This window comes from Stegodyphus dumicola, chromosome 4, assembly GCF_044657685.1.
Source record: "Stegodyphus dumicola isolate Sdum_Otavi_A_Nest chromosome 4, ASM4465768v1".
Classification (NCBI taxonomy): Eukaryota; Metazoa; Arthropoda; class Arachnida; order Araneae; family Eresidae; genus Stegodyphus; species Stegodyphus dumicola.
Genome location: NC_140771.1, coordinates 50,406,690 through 50,431,108, shown reverse-complemented (window position 1 = coordinate 50,431,108; position 24,419 = coordinate 50,406,690). Strand labels below are relative to the sequence as shown.

Sequence of the window (24,419 nt, the reverse complement as noted above, 5' to 3'; positions counted from 1 at the left end):
ATAATGATAAGATAAAAAAACCTGGACAAGAATAGGCAAGTGGCACCATCTGTTGATGAAACCAGAACTAAAACATAATTTCTTTAAAGGCCGAAGGCAAAGATGGATTGGAATTAGGATCGTTAACTAAAACAGAAAGATTTTTTTTTTTTTTTTAAAATGTGAAATGCCTCTAGAAAATTCAGTTCTTTAATGGAAGATGTTTTTTGAATGATTTTGGCAGCAGAAAAATTGAAAGTGTGATTTTCGGACCAACAATGTTGAGCAACAGAAGACTTCTGTGTTTCCTTTTTTCTAACATATGCCTCGTGTTCCTTGACGCGAAATTTTAAGGCTCTCTTAGTTTGGCCAATGTAAATTAAACCACACTGGCAAGGAATCTTATAAATTGCCCAGGTATTCATATCCGGAATGGGGTCCTTGAGTAGGGAACTCAGAATTTTATTGATGGGACAATAAACAACCCGAAAGTTAAATTTCTGCAAAATATGTGCAACTTTATAGCTAATTGATGGAAAGAAGGAAATGACAACAGAATTTTTATAATCTCCTAAAACAAGAGTGTGCCTTTTAGTGTGTTGAGAATTTTTTAAGTGCTTGATTAAAAACGTTGGGTGAAAAGCCCCTGTCAATAGCTATTGCTTTTGGAGGAGCAAACTTGAAGAGCACGGAAAACATAGGAATAAAATGAAGCTAACTTTTGTTTAGTCGGATGACATGATTTAAAGTGAGGTGGAAGGCAAACTGATGAAGGTTTACGGTAAACCGTAGTACTGAAGTTGGATGTGTGACCAGAATGTCAAGAAACAGAAGAGAATTGCAAGTCTCAAGTTCAAAAGTGAACTGAATATCACACTTTAAATTTTTCTGCTGCCAAAATCATTCAAAAAAACATCTTCCATTGGAGAACTGGATTTTCTAGAGGCATTTCACATTCAAAAAAATCTTTCTGTTTTAGTTAACGATCCTAATTCCAATCCATCTTTGCCTTCGGCCTTTAAAGAAATTATGTTTTAGTTCTGATTTCATCAACAGATGGCGCCACTTGCTTATTCTTGTCCTGGTTTTCTTATCTTATCTTATCATTATTTCCTATCTTGTTCATTTGCTGTTTTACAGCTGAGGATGGTGGTTCGGTAAAACCATCGATACTAGTCCTGTGAAAATTTTAAAAATAAAACGCTGATTTTTGTTGTTTGACTTCTGAATTAGTATTTGTTCGGCGTGTTAGTGCGTCTTAATCCAGCTATTTGTTCAAAACCCAAAGTATCATCGCCCAACAACCGATATTACAACAACACCTATATTACAATAACAATAGTTTACTAGTTTAGAAAATAATATGATCGATGACGAAAAATATAACAAACTGGCAACTATGTATCACTTTTCATAAATTGCTGTGCCATACATTTAGTACACCAATTAATGTGCCACTGTCAGCCTTGAGTATCGCTGATTACTTCAATGCTGAATATTTATCATAGTGTTTAAGTTGTCTTAGATTAGGTTTCACTTTTTATCTTGCTTAAATTCTTCTGTATGCTTGGACAACTGAAAACTATACATCAGCGTAAGTTTTTAATAACTTCTGAATTTAATACTGTGCTATAACTAACTACTATTTCTGTAACTTTAAGTAGATTAAAAATCAGTAACCAGGATGAGTAAGAAGGAAACAAAAGGCACATTACTAAATTTCATACAAAGAAAGGATTCTCCAAAACCAACTACGTCATCCGTCCCTTCGAATACAGATGAAGTTGAATATAGTCCATAATCAGCAAAAAAAGAAAAAGCTTTGTAAGGCACTATATCGTAGACTATTTGAAATACGGTTTTGTCCTTTGGCCACAATCAAAAGAAAATTGTCCAAAACCTGAATGTGTTGTTTGTAGAGATGTTCTTTCCAATGAAAGCATTATTATGAATTCTGATTATTTCCGTTGTTGCCACTTGAGGACAAGAAGAGGTTGACAAGTAGTGCTTCAGGTATGGTAGATAAAGGATCCTCATTCGCTTGTCCAAGAACCGTTACTCATCCATTTTTATATGCAGTTTCTGTGATTATTTTTTTGTAATACTGTGTGATTTTTCTCAAAGGTTTATTTACTTAACTATGATAATTATACTAATATGTAATAATTACAATATTTACTTATCTTTATATTTAAATATGATTGTAGACAAATGCTAATAAGACTATTACAATTAACTTGTGTAGTAATTCTTGAATACCTTCGAAAGTTTTGGGAGGAAGGAGGGGAGGGACAAAAAACACCAGTTCGCGAAATGTTTTTGTAAGTTTTACCGGTTCGCGGACCAAAAAAGGTTGAGAAACACTGCTCTACACCATCCATGAGCTCCGCTACGACTGAAAAAAGTTTCCAATCTACTCTATTCAAAATATAAAGTCTCAGAAAGAAGTTATTCTTTCTTTTGTAAAAGATATAAGGATAGAAATGTGATCACTATCATATGGACTTTTACCCAAACTAAATGCACAAAATGACAAGAGAGATGGTAAATATATAGCAGGATTGATAGCATGAAAAGTTTTTGAAGGCTCATGTAAGTAGGTGCATTGCTTTTATTACTAAATAATGATAATGGATAAAAAGTAAGATAAAACCATAATCTTCAATTATTTGTTCAGTTTGGGTGCTGAGTAAATTTTTATCCTTACTTCCCCATAATAGATTGCAACCATTGAAATCATCCATAATTATGATAGGTTCAGGCAACTGCTTTATTATTCAGATTTCACTGATCGATGTGTTCATCAGGTGGTACATAAACTGAACAAACTTAAATCAGTTTTTTCTTATCAGTACTCCAACAGATGAAGGAATATAGGCAAAGTAACAATATCAGATGGATAGACAACTCAGCAGAATAAATTGGCATAATTATCCTTTTGAAATATGAAATGCCTCCATAGCTTCACTAACTGGTCTTGTTTCAGATATGTTCCCTGCACTGACATTTAGATACGTTGATTTACATCAATCGGGTAAAGGATATTAATAAAATGCTGGCAGAAACCACAAGAGTTCAATGAAATTAGAAAGGTCATTATGTAAGCTGTTTATTGGTTTTCCTTGGAAGAAAATTGATGCAATCATTTTGCCCATTTTTGAGTGAATTGCCTTAGACTCCACGCTTTCTAAGATGGGGCCCACCAGCGGCCGAGCGGTAAAGTCGCTGAACACTGGTAGTTCAGTCCGAGGTTCGAATCCCGCGAACGGACTGGCTGCATGGGCGTTTTCGTGGTTTTCCCCATGTGTAACATGTATACGAGCCAGTTTCCCTTAGAAAGTCCTCCACGAAAGGCATCCCTCCCCTTAGGCAGATAGCCCTCGAGGCTTTGCCATAATCACACATACACCATACACACTTTCTAAGATGCTTATGCTAGGCTGAATGATTTTATTTTTCTGTTTGTTCAGTTACATTTTTTAAGACATCCTTATTTATTGTTTTCTGGTTATTATTTTCTTTGGCTGCATAAGACATGTTACTATTTGGCTTTTGTAAATTAGCCCCTTAACTGCCGCGGAAAATGTACAAGATTCATTTCCCAGTGCCACGGTTTTTCACGCAGGTGCACGTAGTTAATGCAACGTATTAGGAGGAAAATAAGTGCAAGTTTTACTTTTTAAAAACTGTTTACGTTCACAAAATAAAGAATAAAAGAAAAATGAATGCACAAAAGTTAATGTTTTGAGTAAAAGTATATAAAGATGCAAGTATAATAAAAATGATGTTTTTATAATAAAAAAGATCCCTAAAATGGAGTTTCGGTAAATTCATTTTTAGACCAGTAAAGTGTAATAACAGGTTTCAGTGTTATACCTTGTGAAATCAGTATGCCTAAAAAAAAAAAAAAAAAAAACGTATTTCTTTTGAACTGATTGAATGCCATGATTTTGTTCTTAATTTTTTGTTTGCAAGGTGTTGGTTCATATATACTCGTCTACAACACGGTTAGTTTCAATAACAATATGAAGCATGAGCAGTTCATCAAAAAATCATTCAAAAAAGATAAATGGGTTTGAAACATCCATTATATCTTTCTTTATTCCTGGAACCTACTACAAAAAGTAAACAAAAACGGAGGGCACAGAATAAAAAAAATACGTTTTACTCAAACAACACCAGCCAATACCGCGCAGTCATTACTTTCACCGTTTTAGACACACCCCTCTCTCCAATTTCTCCCCACACTTCTCTGAAATAGTATCCTCCTTCGCATACTTTGTCAAGGTCATTGTGGCGTTGTATTCCAAAGCTTTGTGAATAATTTTACGGATAGCAGCGCAAAGCAAGTGATAGTATTTTGAAAGGGCAGTTAACGCATCGGATGAGCAAGGCGGCGTATATATACGTCCACGGCAGTTAATGGGTTAATCCAAATTTGGATTTTTTGTATACTGTTAGTCTTAGTAAATACTTTGTGGCATCAGCATAGTATATATCAGGTTGTGGTTGGATTTCGTAGAATAACATTCACAGCAATGGAAGAAATTCAGGCTCTTATGTGCTGAACCTTTAACATTAACATGTCCCATTTTACTCATTCCATGAAAAGATACCATCAGAACACCAGATGTCATTTTTAAGAACAAACCAAAGCTTTCAACAGTTTGCAGATCAATAATACATAATAGTTATGTTTCTAAATCATAAATGATGATATTTTGTAGCAATTATATGAATCACGGATAACAACTATTTTCAGTTTCTTCGACTAAAAATACTCACTCTATCAAAAATATAAGAGAGCTCGCGTGAATTGACAGGCAAGAAGTTTCTTTAAAGGTATTAACATTTATTTACAGATATCGTTAAATTATTTACAATAAAACCACTTCACTATAAGCTAACTTCTTTTCTAAAAATTTTTAGCTGACTGCACTAATCACAATATTTCTCTTGCGAAAAACTAAAGCACTGCCACTCATTTCCAAACAAAGTATGAATTGAGTTAATTCACTTATTATAGGGGGCACAACAACTATAAATCTTGGTGCATGCACTTATGGTGATGGTATGTTTAATGTCATTATGCTCTTGACTCATCAAAAAGGCATTAAAAAGGTCACAACTTCAACAAAGAATTCAAAACCAAATTTATTTAACATTTTAAAAGGAAAAAATGCATCTCCTACATATTTAAAATGAATATAATTCCGAGCCGAAGTTAAACATCGACTATGAACAGATGAGAAATGAGTCTCTTAGCAAAAAAACTTCAAGCTTTTGTCCTCGTGCTCATTGCACATCAAAAGAGAATGTTCTGCCATATTCTGATATTTTATCCATTCTTCACATTTCCTCGCATTTCCATTTGTATCACTAAGGTTTTGGATAGAACCCATATTTGAAAAAGAAATTGAATGCAACATCCCCACCTAACAAGGAGTGCAGAATCCTTGTGATGTCAATACTTTGTGATGGCATTTGCATCATCAAAAGTAATTTGATTATTATTTCCATTGTTTAGATGTCTTGCTTCTTTCTTTGGCAAGCCTGTTTGCAATGCCATTTCCAGGAATGCCACCATGAGCAGACATCCACTGCAGAATGCAAATCTAGTTTTTTGGGAAGAAAAAAAAGTCAAAAGAAGACAAGTTTGAAGAACTTGCAGGACTTTTGGGTACACATACTTATTTTCGGAACACAAGCTGTTCTCTGATTGGTTATTGAATAATGAAAAGATGCATTGTCATGCAATACAAAACATTTGGAATACATTTTCTGACTGAATAACGTAAGATTATGAAGCAGAAGTCATCTGCTTAATTCCCAGTTATTTACAAGTCAACTACTCGGGCAACTGCAGAATCGTTTTAATCCTAAGCTTGTTTGTTAAGACAAACCTAATACAGTTAAGAGTCTTAAATCTGGACGTCCATAATCCGGACCTCAAAGCTACAAACTTTCTGCGCATGCATAAACGCGTAATGCATTTACGCATGCACATATGCGTTTACACATGCACGTACTACCTTTACGCATGCACGTTTAATGAATAACTGATGGTATAAGCTAAGCTAAAATTATCTAATTATCTATTTCAGCTAATGTTGCACATTGCGTTGTTCCTTAATCTTCTAATTGGATCCAGCTTATTATTTTTTGCAGACTGTTAGAGCAATTTTATAAAAGTAAGCTTGAACTTTCGATTATGTCAAAATGAATTTCCGATTCTGGAGCTGCCAAAGGATCTACAAAGCGAAAGCATGTTCCGATGTCCATCAAAGAAAAAGTGGAATTGCTGCAAAAAATAAATAAAGGTATATCCTTTGTTTCTCTAACCATTCCGAAATCTGTTTATTAATTTCACGCTGCTCTGTGGAAGGGGGGACATTGCGGCGCGCAATGAACTGGAAGTTGATCTGTCAGCACTATCCTTATCTTCAGGGCAGATGTTTTTATTTTATTTGGCTTATAATTCCTTACTAAATGTAGTATTTCATCTCGATGTACTCTGTCTTTGATATGATTTAAATCAAATTCCTCGTCATTACAAATATCACGAATACACATCAAATAGTTTTCTGGTTGCAATTTTCTAATTTCGACTTTACGTAATGTATGCTTTATGCATGCGCGTATTGAAAGAAATGTTTAATAAAGTAAACAAATAAATATTAAGCTTTTTTTTTTTTTTTTTTTTTTTTTTTTGTAAAATTTGATACCCTTTAGATCATAATTGCTCTTTATTTCATAAAATAAGGTTTCATATTTTTAATTTTATAATTTCTGTATGCCATCTTACCAGATTTAAATTGATGATCTATAATCCGGAAAAACCGATAATCCGGAATCGCCGAAGTCCCGACGAGTCCGGATTAAAGACTTTTGACTGTATCACTAAATTTAAACACTTTTTTAATCTTCTGAGAACATTCTTTCTTTAGCTCATATTCCAAGAATATTAAGTGAATATAATTATGGCAAAAGAAATTGAATATTCATTTGCACTATGGCTTGGTAGTTTACTAACGAGTTAACAAAAATTCTGCTTTTTGTATCTAAGAATACAACAATATTTTAAATATTTACAAATAAAATATTAAATTGGAGTTTTAACTGGAGCCTCACCAGTTGCCTAGCATTTGAAGATTGTTAAATACTAATTGTTTGTTGTGAAATCTAACCCAGGCTGCATGGTTGGTTTTCGTAGTTTTCTAGGTTTTCTTTACAAAGGTTCTCTATGAAAGCATCTTAACCAAACAGCTCTCATGTTCTTTCTATGTTCAAATAACCAACTAACCTAGTTTAAGTGCGATTTCCAAGTGAAGTTACTAGCAAAACCCGAATACTCATTAAAAATGAGGTAGCTTTCCAATAGGGAGTAACATGAAAGTTACAGCGCCAATAATTGAACTGCTGTTATGGTACGCTGTTTCTAAACTTAGATGGTATTCCTTAATTAAACAGAATTGATTTGTAACTTCCACTAGAGCTGACGGTAAGAATTGAAGTGCAAATAAATAATATCGTGTGCAATCTTGATTAATATAAAGTTAGAAATATTTGCATTCAGACAGAATGTTTTTTGAAATATTTGCAATTACTTTATAAGAAGGATTAATTAATAACCGTAAAAATTACTTATTATATTACTGATGATTAGCATTCAGTTCTTGACAATTACATTCTAAATTAGAATTTTAAGGATATAATGAAAATACGATATGCATAAAGATACGTTTTAGGATAAAAAATTAGTTTATTTTTTACGTTTAAAAACTTCTTAAATTCATTTAATAAACATGGCCTCCCCATTGTTAATTGAATGAAGGATGTTGAGTGTCGTTTATATAATTATTCTTACTTGTCCATAGAACCTGCTGACTTATCCAGACATTAGGTAGCTGCAGATTATTTCTACATAACCATTGAACTTCCATTAATTCAGTCTCTAGAGGGTTGTATGTTTATATCATAATTTGACTTTTATAAAAATGATTATTCTAAATCTTATGTTTTTATAAAAATATACTGTGCTTTAAAAATATGGATAATAGTATCAGCTGCTCTTTCAGCCACTTCATAAGCAACAGCTTGTTTATAAATAAATTATGCAGTTAATGTCATAAAATATTTTCATAAATTTCAAATAAACATCAATCGAAAGTTCAAATCAATCGAAAGAAATAAACATCAATCGATTTAGACAATTCAATTTAAACGAAGTTAAGTAAAGTAGCAGACGATAAAACGCCGAAGATAAAAATTTGCTCTTACAAATATTTTTTTTAAAAAAGGAAAAAAAGAGAGAAATTTAAAAAAAATAGTTAAAAATTTGAATAATATCATCTATAATTTTTAAAAAACAGCTTTTCATATAGTATTAATAAATAATTATTACGCATCATTGAGGGAAAAAATTTAATATAATTAATTCTCCATAAAATTTTATTTGAAATTGAAGGTTAAAAATAGCTGTGGCAATTCATTGTAACAAAAATCCATAAACCACATTTGGCATTATTATCGCTCAAAAAAAAAAAAAGATGCCAAAATTCAAAACGCAAAAATAAGTAAATTCGTGTATATCTTAGAAAATTTTGAATAAAAAAGTCTAATTTTTTGCAGGTATGCTAAAAAATACACCTACTTTAAGATGAGGGTAAAAATTTTATATGTTATAATTCAAAAATTTTTTTCGAAAAATTTATAAAAATTATTTTAAAATAGAAATTTAAAAAATAAAACACAAAAAAAATTGGTAAATTTTATTTAAAATGAACCTAATTTTTGAAATGTGAAAGGAAAATTCAAAAACGTTTAATAAAAAAAGAGAAAGTAATAAATATTTGCCAAATTCAATTAACATTGAGGAGCTAAAATTTTGAGAGCGAATATTTTAAAAACTACTTGTACAATTTTTACAAAACTTGGCATTCTGGCATAATTTGAGTCGTAGAATCGAAATATGGAAAAAAATTGGTATGTTATTTCAGAAAAAGTCCGATTTTGTGTTAAAATACCTATGTTAGAATAGTGCTATATATAAATCTAATATATATCGTTTGTGCTTTCGAGACATGAAAAACGCAGTTTGAATTTTGTCAATCGGCCCAGTAGAACGGGAGATATAGCGCTGTTCCCAACCCCCCCTTTTTTTAAGCAGTGTACATGCTATCAGAAAAACTACACTAAGTTAATATATCAGAGTGACATATGCCATCATTAATCAGTCATAAAGTTTGAACTTAGGATTAATCGACTTTATGATTGGCTTTAATTTCAAATAAAAAAGGCTCAATATATTTTGGGAGAAAATGTATTTCTGAAGAAGATTCTCTTTTTCAAAAGGAAAAAAAAAAAAAAAAAAATTTGAAATTATCACCAAAGACTGAACTTTATTAGTTAGTACAGATCAAAATTCTTTCAAGATACTAGAATTAACTTCTAAATATAAATCAAGAAAGAGGATTATTCAATAACTGAACAGTATTATTACAGAACAATCTTAAATACTATTTACCGTCTGCCTTCTCTCTCTGCAGCCCGACGAAGTTTAACTTCATCATTGCAAATATTTTTTTCAAACAAAAATTCAGCACTAACTCCTTTTTGAATTTCACCTGAAAAATAAAAAAGCAGGTATTGACTATTGATCTTTAAAAATAAATGCAATCAATTTTTTATTTTTTTTAAATTTCAGAGCAAATATTTATTAATGACAGAGCATATACATGATGTATACAAATTAATAACAATATTTATTATTAAACTTATCTGCAAGCAGCTACAAAAACCAGAAGGTGGAAAATGTTTTAAACTCTCCTTCCTAGTGCCCTGCAATTTTATATCAGTTTCATTTGATTTTGACAACTGTAACAAATACTTGAGATATTTATTGGTAATCATTTTAGAAACTGAACAGATAATTACGACAATTTTATTTTTCAAATAAATTTTACTACAATGATATAATGAATGAAAAATCTTTACCATTTGCTTTCAGTTTTTGAAAATAATCTAAGGAAAGAAAAGGCTAATATAAAATGAACTTTAAGATGCAGAATATTGAAACATGAAGATTCTTTAAGAAACTTCCATAAAATAATAATAATAAAAAAAACTTGAATGGAAATGAAAAGAAAACATTAATTTATCCAGGATATGAACCTTTCTTCAGTTTATTAATATGTTTATTAAAAAGGGATAAAAAAAAGTCAATATTTTAAACTTGGTCTTTTTTGGCACTGATATAAAATGAAAAGTTTAATATATTTGAAGAGGAAGATAAAAATCTATTCCTTACTGGCTGAAATATTTAATGCAAGTGTATTGGCTTACTTACTGGAAATACATACTGAGTCTAAAAAAGTATAAGTATTTAGTCAGAGGACTTCAATGATGTAATGTTTTATATAAAGTGCAAATACAGTAGAGTCCCGCAAACTCGACATAATATGGACTGACAGACTGTTGAGTTTTATGGAATAAGGGGTAGCTTTTTCAGAACTCTTAAAATTTAACCCTCTCACATCCAACACCTAAATCCATGGTAGTTTTGTTAACACTTTCCCTTTTGTCCAGTCTCTTTAAGGCACCTAGTTGCATTTCTATTGTCATATTAATTTGTTTTTTCCTTTTCAAACGATATTTTCACTTCACAGAATATCAAAAGTTCCCAAAAACATGTAACATTTATACACCTGGATATGAACTGAGGAATAATACCTGCAATGAACTGGCACGAGTTTAGTTTGCAATAAGATGTAGTCACAAAACTTCAGACAAGTCTCCTAACATTTTGCAAGAATAGAAAGGAACACGAGAATGTGAGCCCAAGGCCAGCCGCTAACTGACTTTCTTCATATCCTCGAAAGAAGCAAAAGCATTGCCAAGTATTACAACATATATTGAAATTTGTTAGGCAGTTCCAAAAATTAATGGTACAATGCAAAAACGGCAAAAATTACAGAAAACAAGCACTCAAATCTTTGAACAGAACAGGAAACACATATGCATAAATAATAATTATATGTACTGTACATAATATTTGCTCTGTTTGGCCTAGAGATATTCTAAAAGAGTTCCTAAAAAGTTGTTGAGTTATACGGAATGTCCAGATATTGGGAGTTGAGTTTGCGGGATTCTACTGTGTTGCCAAAAACCTTAAACCTATTACATATCCTCATGTTTTATTACCATTACTTCAAAAACAGTTATCCAAATAAAACATTTTTTCAACTAGCAGCTTTGATCCAGAATTCCACCAAAAATAAGGTGCAAGCTGTTACATGATTTGTCACTGGAAGAGGTGAATACTCGGTGAAAATTCACTGATAAATTTATGCCTTCAGAATGTGAAGAAGTAATGATGTAAATTCATAAGGCAGAACAAATATTCATAACACACAAGAAGCAGTAAACTGTGTTTGATCTTTGACAACCTTCTTTAGAAAACTGAAAAGGAAATTATTGCTAATCTGTCTGAAACAATTAAAGATTTGTATAAAAAATCTTTTCCCAAATCTTGAAGACCTTGATTTATGGAGCTGTAATAAGATGGTGATTTATGGAGCTGTCTGAGGATAGCCACCATGGATGAAGGTTACATGCCTGATGTGCTCCCAACTACCCAGCAAAATTCTAGACTTTTGTTCTAAAAACAATATGGATATTTTGTTAAAAGCTGGTGATGTCTGTTATAATATGTAGGCAGATGTCTCCCCTGCTGATTCTGGCAACTGATCAAAGATGATTATAAAGTTCTACGAACCCAAGCAGAAGTTCAAGGCAATTCAATGACAGAAGGCATTCATGAAATGTGCTTTGATGCCACTTGATGCTATAAAATATTGCCAGCTTGAACAGTCATATATGTTGCTCTTTTATCAGATTAACAAAAGAGCAAATACTCACAAAATTTCCATCTTCCCCTAACCACAGCTGATTTCTTGAAGATGGTTCAAAATGAAAAAATATCTAAATTCAATAACTTAAAAAGTTCTTTGCCTTGAGAGGTTTAAGAAACCTCTAACTTTAGGAAAACCACCTAACTCTCTGAACAAGTGCAAAGGCCATATAATCAATGCTGAGATTACATCACACAAGGACATCAGCTTCACATAAGGAAACAAAACTGTTTTAACTACTAAAGATAATATATGTGTTAAAAATACTGAAAATTTAAATGCTAAAAATAGTAGTAGCAATGATGTAGCCATAAAACCAAATGCAGATAATATTGTGTATAAGAATAAATATGAGACAATCAAAGAGTCACTCATCAGTGGTGGATACATTGTTGAGTGATCCACATTTTCGAGTCACACAGCAGACTCCATTTCCCATAGAAACTACGATGAACAGTGAGGAACCAAGTGAAGTTCCAAGTGGGTGAGGAACATCCCTCCCTCTACAAGAAACCTCAAACATTTCAGCTATTCATCTGAAAATTAGCAAGCAGTGGAAAACACAGATAAGTTTTCTAAGAAAGATTGTTCCTAATATAAGAGTAGACTCACTGGACCTTATCTAAAATTCTTTGTTCAAAATGAACTAGAGTTCAGGGAGGTTACCTGCTGGATAAAGCAAGCGAACACCCAGTATAAGACTCAATTTAAAGCAAGACCAGCTAGTCAAAATTGTAACCAGAGGCCTCCTTGTTTAGACAGACCTAGAGGATATAAAAGATGAAGTAGAATCCATAAGATTTATGCATAGGTGCATTTGATTGACTACACCACACACCAAGAGCTGATACCACTTTTTTATATGTAAGTCATTCCACATCCCTTCATCAACCATCTGTATGTTGTCGATGATATGTTTGGCACAGAGGTTAGCACTGAAAGTTATTGAGACTGGAAGAGCCTTACTCAGTTCTTTAGGTGCCAGGGTTTCTTCTACTTTTTGGAAGCTTACACTTTAAATATTCCTTATGTGAGATGCTCTGGAATCCACTGGGCATGAAAATGCACCAGAGGGCCTGATCAACATGCTACTTACTGTAAGTGTGAAGTGGAACATGCGGTCAGTTACAAATCATGACCTTGTTACCCAGGTAACAAGCAGAATTGCCAAAACACTCCAGTGCCTAAGGATAGGGCTACTGCTTCAGCAGCCTTTGGTTAGGCATCTTCAAAAACCCCAGCAAATGCCACACGACCACACGCACGTACTCGAGCCAAATTATAGTAGTGAAACAGTAGTATGAGAACATAAAAGTTTAAATGCATATATTTATTTAAGTAGTGTAGATTGCAAACATAGAATACAAGCGTAAAAGAGGCACGTGCCACATGGGCCACATTAAATAGGACATTCCTCATCTAGCACTTACCTTAGAAAAATTGCAATGGAGGAGTTCTATTTCTCACACTGTATTTCTCTCCTCAACCCCCTCCCCAACCTCACCAACATAAATGGAATTTTTGCTCACAGTTACAGTTCAGACTTTCACTTAGCACAGCACTGCAAATTTTAATTGATATATTAACTAACTTGCAATTTGAATTTATTATATATACATATTTTTTAATTATCAAAGGTACATTACTAATGTTATGTATCATTCCCTTAAACATTATTACACAGCATCTAAAAATTCTTTTACTATTTGCTGAAATTTCATGGTAAATATATAAATTTAAAATCATCTTTCTTTTGTCACGTTTAGATCATAAAATTTTCATTCCATCATCATTTTGAATTTGCACAAGGGTTAAAAAATCTGTCGAAACGATGACGTGTAATGATGTTTCAGATTTGGCTACGACATATATTTTTTTATATATTTATAATTTCTTTTATTTTAAAATTATAAATTTTTTTTCCTTCATAATTTTGCTTAAAACTGAACCTGCTACTCTTACATTACTACAAGATCAGATAATTTATGTGGTTAATGACTAGTACAGTCACTAACCACATAAATTCAAAATTTATCTTATTTCTTGTTACTTACTATTTATCTATGAATTCAATGTGCTGGTAATCAATCGTTATTAATCTCAAATCTGTGCTAACTAGTAAGCTAAACTATAATTTTGGTTTGCATTTATGACGTATAAAAGTTAATAAGGATACATAGCTTCTATTGTGGGTTTTTAAAAATACATGAAGAGTTATAAAAAATTGTTTCTTATTAACAAAGATATATAATCCTGTTAACGTAGTGAATGATGTATAAGAATTCACAAGTAATATGAAAGACAGTAGCCATAAGAATTTAAAAAGAACATGCAAGTGACACTGTAAGAAAATTACTTTATATAACTGCCATTATCTGAATTAGAAGAATTAATTTATAAGATAATAATAAGTAACTAGGGGAAATTCATATTTTATATACATATTTTATCAATGCCCAACTTATTTAAATCTTTAAACATGTTTATAAATGCCTCAAGTTTTATTCAATTAATGCAAAAATGTTTAATTTACACTGACTTCATGATATATTAAAAATATTCATACCCAAATCACAGCTTAACCCTTTTGACTCAACTTTTGCACGATTAAAATTTAACTATGAAAAGTAGTTTAATTTAATGTTGACATTCTAAAAGAAGTGTAATATGTGTTTAAACTTTTTAACTTCTGGGAAATCTCCTGGGACAACATGTTCCCGATCGTATTGCCAACCGAGACTATTTGTCCTAATCGTCTAGGATATTACCCTTTCTCAGAAAACAAAACTAAAATTTGTGGGAATATATAATGTGAATATTACAAAATGTAAACTCTGCCACATGCATCAGTTCATATACAACAAAAATTTTCATATATGTTTCATAAACATAAATATAATATATCAGCATGTAGTAATTTGATCACCCGATGGGACATATTAAGCCACTGTTCAATATGATTGAGACAAAATATCCCACGAAAGGAATTTATTAAAAATTTCTTAAATCTGACATTAAAAAAGTTAAATTACTTCTTAATAAGAACAATAAGAACTATTTCAGACTAAACATGCCTTAAATATAATTGTATTTACTGTAAAATTAAAAAAAAAAAAAAAAAAAAAAAAAAATAGACAAATCGAAATTTAAGTCATTTGCATACTCAAAAACATATGTGCACCATTTGCAATTTAAAAGTGTTGCCAGGTTTCTTTTAGTCATATATTTGTTCCCTAATTTCTTAAAAACACTAAAAACCCATTTACCCAATAGGCCATGAAATCTAATCTCTGGGACGTATGTGCCCATTAGGACTGAAGGGATTAAATTGTGGTGATGCACAGCAGAGTCCAGCTCCAGCACTTCTCAATTTCTGATATAAATCAAAATCTGGCACTTTATGCAACTGAACCACATTTTTGGCAAAAAATTCTTTTGATCTCTTAACATTTTATTTTAATAATTAGAAAGCCTTAAAAACTGATTCTAATTTTCAAATGCATGCTTGTCAACAACTGAACCTTTGGATGGATATTGAGACTTTTAAGGAAAGAAAAGTTTCAGTTTGCATGTCACAGACCTCCAAAAAAAGCAATGAATTTATGACAGGGAGTAAAATTTTTGTTTCCAAAAGTACCAGAAAAAATAACCCTGGTTGTGCTTGTCCAACACTAGTAATTTGTGCCAGAAAAAAAGCATCTGCAGACAAGTGCAGGAAAAAATTGTAATTTTTACAGAAACTAATGTTTTTTTCTCGGATGGATCAAGCCTCAGATTTAAGAGAAAATACTTTTCTCCTGTCACATTCACATTCTGTTTGACAGTAAAATTATCTAGTGGCAGCTAATGCAGGAAATTGTGGTCAGAAAAGTTTTGGACTCTTCTTTGTCCATCAAAATTTCCATCCATAGTCTCATGCTGTTACTAGCATTCTCTCTGTTCTTATTAGCAAGGCATCAACCATTTTATCTTTTTTCATTGTTGAGCTGGAAAAAGAGTGACATTAATAGTACATTTTACTTTATAATTAGGGCTTAAATTCAGCTAGAGCTCCAAATATGACTAGGTCTACTATTTTACTTTATTATTTAACAACTTATCATTAGTTTAAATTAACAAATTTTTATTAAATTTTTATTTATGTCTTTATGTTTTATTGTATTTTAACTTAATTTTTTTATTTTTAATTACTTTGTTAGATATTAGTCCAAAGGGGATTTGTCCTTGAAGGACTATTGTTTTGTGATTTTGCGTCAGAACACTATAAATGGAGTATCACTTTTCAAATCATTGCCACCAAATACTATCGCCCTGTATTATATTTGAAGAAATTAAATAATGAAGAATATGCATTGATGTATGCATGTGTCTCTCACTGAGATAAAACAACGGTACCCACCGCCATCCAATTTTGAATGATGTAATCCTACTGTAAATATGGGCATCTGAAAGCCCAAATTCGAAATTTGGAATTTGTTTTATTATCAATTTCATATTTTATAGAACTTTAACAAATTTTTGATTAACACACTCAATGATGTAAAAGCAAACAATAGAAACACTCTATGGAGGGGGAAAAACCTTTTTATCTCCAGTGTGCGGAACTATGTATTAGAAATTCTCAAGATATGCTCATTTTAAAATTATTTTGCAACATTGCTGTTGAACTGAATTTTATGGTTTATGTGCAAAGAACATGATATTTAATAAATAAAGGTAACACACAAAAAACGTTAAAAAAGCCCCTTTGGACGTAATGTAAAATCTAAAACCTTTCTTTTATATTTTATTTTATTTATTTAATTTTGTCATACATCTTTGTTAATACATATTTTTTTATCCTCTTTTATGGTGGCTCTCTACAGGGGTCCGGTACTTCAAATTTTAGAAGTCAAGCTCTGACCCAAAGTAATTAATGCGTTACAAACATAAATTCTATAAACTCAAGCAAAGCACTTTATCATTCTGATACTGCACTGTCAATATAAGGTTAAGCAGTTCATGTTTTATTCAGAATAAAAAACCAAAATTTTTCTCCCGACTGAGAAGAAAGAGCATTTCTTGAATTGAACTATATTATTTGACGACAGTGAAGCTAACTAGGCAGCTTATCTATGAGAACAGTAGCCTTCATAGAAAGCTTTTAGAGGCAAACTATCTGATATATTATGAGACAAACCTGAAAACCTCTTTAAATTAACTTGTTCAGGTATACAGCCTAGGATGAGCTATAAATATTTCATGTCTTTATTCATTTGATCATGATTCAGCTATTTTGTTTAACAAAATGCACAGATCAAATTTAGCATCAAATGTTAAAATAGAATATGCCAAATCATAAAGCCAAATAAAAGTGAAATATTGTTAATTATTAATATTCAAGTTAGAATATAATTTTCATATATATTAACAATATTCTAAAATTAAGGATTTTTTTGCTTACTTGACAGTACAGAGAATTCATCAGACTGGTCACGAACATCTTGTTGCCTACGAAAAATCAATTTTTCAGCTCTTGATTTGTATAAGTCCATCATTCTGCCATCCAGTAATTCAATATGAGCAACCTAAATTTTTGAAGGAAGCCAAAACAATTAGTGTGGAAACAAGATTAACACTGCAGTTACTTTTGATATCAAATAATAAACATTTTATTACGTTGGGCAGTAGCCATTTTTTAGGCTTTTGCCATTACTAAGGCTGAAAGCAGTGGTCATTTCATTATGGAGGCACCTATTAGGCAGCCACCATTACCTCCTATGAAGAGATAGACAATTTACATCCATACCTTCTCTGGAATTTGAACATGGGCCCTTTGGTATCACAGTAGGCTTCCCTAACCACTTTACCGCTTGGGCGGCACATGCTATTATACTAATACTAATAATTTAAAAAGTAAATAATTAGCATTAGTTTAAAATAAAATAAACTAATACTGTCTTTATGTAAACATTTAATAAAACTGCTTAAAATAACTATCAGCTTTGAATTTTGAACATACAGCAATTTTCTAGAATAAGAAAACACTACAATGTATATGTAAAAAACACAAGACCTATTTTCTCCACCTGTGAAACATTCTATAATTATTATACAAATATACACACTACTTATATACAGACAAAATATATATATATTAAATTAAAAATAAATGAATGATTTTTAACCAATTAAACAAACATAAAAATTAATCTACATAATTTATAAACTATACATTTGTAAATCATACAAAAGCGATTTAAAAAAGTAAAATAAATAAACACTGACTATATTCTAAAAAACATAAACAGCAAAATTTTGAACAGCAATATTGGAACTGTCCAAGAATAATAAAATAATTTCTAAGAATATATCAGTAAATGTTAAAATATTTTATTTTGTCAGTAAAAGCTGTTAAAAAAAAAAAGAGAGAGAGAGCATCTAGCCATTCCCTAAAATCAAATTATTTTCATCTCATGTAAAATTAAATGCATCTTCCCAAAATTTTTCTGCAATGAATCACATTTTGTTTATTTACATAACTACAATAATCATGCATATGTCAGATTAAAAATAACTTTTGTATTTGTTCAAATATTTTTTTCTTTTTTTTTAATTTTAAAGACTTTGCCTTTTTTCTGCAAACTATTCTGAAATGTTTCAAAATGCACATATCAAATGTGTTGCCGGTTTTCATTCATAACTAAGTGGCATAAGACTGTAAACCCACCTTCAAATCTAGACATTCAACCAAGTCTTTCACATACCCACTCATCTGCTGATAAAGTGAAAAATTTTGAGCTCTTTCTGGGCCTTCTTCTTCCAACTTTTTAATTAATTTATTTGTTTCAACGAACTCTTTTTGGCAAAGTTGAAGTTCTTGTTTGTGAGATTCATAAGAAGTTTTTAGAGCTGACAATCTGAAAATTGGTATCAGTACACATAATTACATATTACAAACAGTACATTATATACAGAACAGATATTGTAATAAAAGAAAACACATTCAATCATCAGAATTCATTATTTATTAGAATATTCCAACAGAACATACATGAGATCAGTTCATGAAAAATATAAAAGATTAGGTTAGGTTATTTGAATATAGCAAAGAGCATTATGGTTATTTGCCTATGGAAGCCTTTGTGAGGTGATTTTCTAAGGGTAATAAGGTAACTGGCCCATATTTATGCTACATATGTGGAAATCTATGAAAACCAACCATGCAGACAGATTGTTCACCTGGGTTTGAACCCTAATCAAATGACAAGTACTCAGCTGTCTTAACCACTCAGTTAGTGGTGTATAGAGAAATATAAATTACAGATGAAAAAAATTAATACGGATAAGCACTGTTTATATGTTTCTCGTTTATACGTCTTTTACATTTATATGTCATTTCATCTTGGTCCAGATTCACTCCTGATTATTGTAATAGAAAAATATTTCTTTTATACACCACATAACTTTGGTTACTCATTGCTTTTGTTTGGCTTACTGCACTAGTTTTATATTTTGCAATCTACCGTTTAAGTATGTTTCCCAGAAATGGAAATAGGAAAAAGAAAGGCATGAGACTTCACAGTCTGGTACAGTTCATGAATAGAGAGGAAACTTGGAAGGGAAAATAGGTATGGTTTTTTTTTTTTTTTTTTTTTCTGAACAAGATGCTGTGTTAAGTAAATTAGCTGGAGCAGAATTAACAGATACAAAATGTCACGAAAAGCAAAAAGCACTCTCGTTAAAAGATCTTCAAAGAGTTTGATGAGAATACTGATTTGATGAATGTTGAATTAGCAAAGAAATTGGATATTCCTGTGGTAACACTAAATACCTTTGTTTATGATGGAAAAAAAAAAAAGTTGAAGCAAGAGCAGAAATTTGTGGACAGACCACAAAAATTACATGTTCAAGATGGAAAATTTCCTGAGGTCAAAGCCATTTTGTTAAAATGTTTCATTCAGAGTCATGCATCCAATACTCCAGTGAATGGTCCCATGTTAATTGAGAAGTTAAAAGAAATAGCACTTCGTCTGAATACAAAGGAAGACTGTGTTTTAACTGGATGCCTGCATAAATTTAAACTGTGACATGGAATCTCATAAAACATAAATAAATGGAGAACAAAAAGCATTCCTGCTAATTTGGTTGAAGAGTAGTTATCCATCAAAATAGATGGATATGAACATGAGACATTTTTAGTATCGATGAAACTGCTCTTTTCTTTAAACTTATGCCTGTAAGAACCATAGCTTTCAAAGGCAATTATTGTCATAGAGCTAAGCAAAGTAAAGAATGTTTCACTTTGTGCAAATGCTGATGGTATAGTTTAAAAAAAAAATTTAAAAAACCTTCAAACATGTTAAAACTCTGCAATTAGAATACAAAGCAACTAAAAAGCAAGAATGACTGCAGACATTTTTACAGAATTCCTTAAGAAAATAGACAAAATTATGATGACACAAAACCACAAAATTTTATTTTTTTGGATAAGTGTACCACCTGTCCTCAAACATCAGATTTCTTGCAAAATGTGAAAGAAGTTTTCTTTTTGGCAGATTGCACTAGTACAATCTTTACATTTAAGCATCATTAAGGATTTGAAAATGTTCTAGGAGCAAAGATAGATTCAAATAGCTCTTCATAATAGAACTACAGGAAAAGCACAAAATTAAAATATTCTTGAGGCTATGAATATGATTTCACTTGCCTGGATGCAAGAAAAACCACAAACAATTAAAAATTGCTTTATTAAAGGGAGATTTTCAAAACCAGAGTCAAGTGAGAGTGATATCACATTTTATCATGAAAATGATGATAAAATTGTGATTATGGATAAAGAAGATTGGAAACTACTGAAATCAGACATTATGATTGCAGACTATGCAAACTATGATACCAGTGTTATGACAGACCTTATGCACAGTTGTTGAACTGATAGAAAACATTTTAGCAGATAAAAATTTAAGTAACCATATGAAAAAGAAAATAAATAAATAATCCCATCTTTTCAAAATGCTGTCTATTGTATTGACACCAATAGAAATTTCTTTGTGTGTACATGTGAGAAAACATTTCAAGAACTGAATTCAATTCATACAGCTTTCCTTAAAATTCAGAATCAAAAGACATGTCAGGTGGCAATTAAAGACTTTCTCTTTAAAAATAGTTTAAAATTTGTTTTAAAATATTCTTGGGGGAAAAAAAAAGGTCACTTATTCAAGATGTTAATTCAAGTAAAGGTATGCTTTTTTTCTTCAATTTTATGTAACTATGTACAGAAATTTGCATTCATTTAATTTTTTAAATGTTAAATTTATATTAATATCATTTTAAAAACATTAAATTATAAAAAATTCTTCAAATTGTTTAATTGCTTAAAATATCAATATTAATTATTTTTTTAAATATTAATTTTAAATTTCTTTGAATATATTTAATATTTTAAGTAAATCAAAAGTATCATAATAAAATTGTGTAATATCAGTAGTAGGTTAGAAACTAATATATGTGTGTTTCACACCATACATTAAAATTTTGGTTATACATCTTTCTCATTTATACATCATTTGTGAATGATCAATCGAACAATGTACTAACAGTACTCCATTATATATACACAATAATATAATGCTAATTAAAAAATGTGCACTTTTTTTCTTCTGAAATTCTTTCTAGCATATAACAGCAATGTAACTAATAATCATACTTCACACAATTCACAGAAACTTCAGTTTAGTGATAGAAAGCACTTTATCTTCTAATTTGATACCTTTATCAACACAGGAATTTAAAAAAATTGTATTCAAAAGTCAAGAATCTTATAGTGTTTGTAAATATTATTTAAAAAGTCATAATTTTACAGTATTAATGATTATGATAAAGCACATTGATTCAGTTATATGCACTTTTTTTAATAACAATGATATTTATATCAGTAAATCAAATTAATATTACAAAGTTATCTGAAAATAAATGCTTTTAAATGCATACAGCCTTGAATCATGTGGAAAGAGGGGGGGGGGAGAAGAATTCAAGATACAGAAATTTTACAGAAATATGGTTCAATTGTAGATAAATTTTAGAGTAACAGTGCATATAAAGTTAATGACATGGAATACATGCTAATAAAAGCTAAATATCAAATTATTTAGTCAAAGATATACTAAAAACATAAGTAGCTACAATACACCTTAGTGAAAATAATTCCTTAATACAGTTCAGAGTCCATTTTAGTCTTACTAGGATTAGACAAGTCTGTCAAGCAGTAACTGAGGTGAATAATTTAAGACTTCTGGCTGTCTTTAAAGTTTTAAGTCATTCATTGCTCAACTTTAATTTGTGCTATTTCAGTCTAAGTTTATTACCAAAATATAAGGCCTTCTGCTCCAACAATATCTACTAACTGAAATTCTTTCATTACTGCATTGTTCAAACTACATCTGTACACAGTCTTCTACGTCTGAATGATCCAATTTTCTTAACTTTTTTCATGCTGTCATCAAAATTTCTTTCAGTTTTTTAAAAAATCTTTATTATAGTCATAAAAATAATTGAAGGCATCCCGAATTTTTGAAGCAAATTATTATTATTTTTTTTTCCTTTGCCAAAGAATTTCCATCTATAAATTTTTTAATTTCATCTTTTTGTTCTAGTAGAACCACAGTTATTTTTCTTCTTATTGTTGCCATACTTTTCAAGATTATCATTTACATGACTTGGAAATGTACAAATGTTTATTGAACTTTCTGACTTGATAAGTTAGACAATGACCTAAGATATTTGACTTAGATAAGACAATGATCTAAGCTATTAACTGTTCCGGGTCATTCGTTAACAGCCTTGGAATCAATAGTCAGCTGGGTCATTATCGCCAAGACTAAAAGTGTATCACAAAAAATTATACCTAATCATGCTAGTTGTACCAATGTCCAGTTCCAGCTTGAAAAATTTTGGAAATTAGAAGAAATTTCAGAAATAAACCCTTACAGAGAGGAAGAAATTGATTGTGAAAATCATTTCAAGCAGAATATTTCTCGTGACTCAACAAGTAGATTTGTTGTTAAGTTTCCATTTCGTAGATCTGGCAATGAACTTGGGTCATCTAGGGTTGATGTTGTACATCGTTTACAAAGCACTGAACGTCAATTTATTATGAATAAATCTCTTTACAGTCAATATCATAAATTTATGGAGGACTTGGTCACATGGAATTGATTCCAGAAAATGAAATTGATGTTCCAGCTAATTCTAGTCTTTACCTTCCATACCATTCAGTTCCGGATAAAAATGGTGATAAATTTCGAGTCATATTCGATGGTTCTGCAAAATCTTCTAGCAGTATTTCTCTTAATGAGAAATTGATGGCTGGTCCACAGTTACAGACTGATCTGACATTAATTATTCGCTTCAGAATTCACAGAATAGCTATAACTGCGGACATAGAGAAAATGTACAGACAAATTATACTACAACAGGGGTCGCCAAACTTTTTTGATCATCGCCCCCTATATAATTTTTTGAAATCTCCATAGACCCCCACAAAGGTAATTTTCAGGTAATTAAAATAAAACCATATATTAGTCTAAATATTTAATAAATCAGAAACAGTAAGTAAAGTAGCTACAGATTTTTTACTTCTTAATGAGATGAGTGTGCCTGGTGTTTCTTGGCAAGGTTCGCTATATTGGGTTCGAAATTAGTCAATTTTAACACCGTAAATCCCCTCGAAGCTCCACATTTAATTTATTTCTGTTTTTAGTTAAAATTGAATTAACGTGACTGAAACTGGCTTCAACCATATACGAACTTGGAAACGCCAGCATAAATGGCTGAGCCATTTTGTAAAGTTTCACATATTTTTGCTTTATATTTATATTAGTCCAAGATTTATGTACTGTCAAATTTTTAATAAGCATTTTTGCTTCAAGATCGGACAATAGTTCAGCAAGCTCATCTTGTATGTTGATGTCAACGTTATCAATTTGCACCGAAAATGGCGCAATAATCCAATCAGGGATGTCAATGTTTTCCAAATCAACAAAGAGCAGTTTAAAATCATCGCTTAATTTTTGAAGATGATTTGTATATATTTCCAAGTCTTCTTCTTTTATTTTTAATTGTTGCAGATTTAAAAAATTCTTATAATCCTTATGTAGCAATGAAGATCTAAATAAATTTAATTTTACTTGGAAGCCTAACAGTATTGTACGAGCTTGGATAATTGTTACATCTTTTCCTTGCAGTTTTGTTTGAACGTCATTAAATTTTCCAAATAAGTCTGCTAAATAAAAAATATGGTTCTTATTGTTTTGGAGTTCATTGCTTAGAACAGGATTTATTTCGTTCAGAAATTCTGTCGTGGAGTCAAATAAATTGACGAGCCTTTGCAAGCATACACCTCTAGACAACCATCTAACCTCGGTGTGCAGAAGTAATTGGTTAAATAACTCATTGTTTTCCTCACAAAGTTTGGCAAATAATCTTGATTTAAGAGGTTGAGCTTTAATTTGATTAATAGATTTAATGCAAAACTGTAAAGCTTCATGT

General features: G+C 30.9%; 1 protein-coding gene across 1 annotated transcript in view; it reads right to left on the bottom strand.

The window, feature by feature from the left end:
- LOC118198608 (PAX3- and PAX7-binding protein 1) overlaps window positions 1-24,419 on the bottom strand; it is a 111,182-nt gene that overhangs the window by 39,183 nt on the left and 47,580 nt on the right. The window contains exons 8-10 of the mRNA XM_035370333.2: window positions 18,601-18,790; window positions 17,335-17,458; window positions 9,506-9,605 (exon numbers count right to left, since the gene is read on the bottom strand). Coding sequence (XP_035226224.1) covers window positions 9,506-9,605; window positions 17,335-17,458; window positions 18,601-18,790 — 414 coding nt within the window. The remainder of the gene's footprint in view (window positions 1-9,505; window positions 9,606-17,334; window positions 17,459-18,600; window positions 18,791-24,419) is intronic.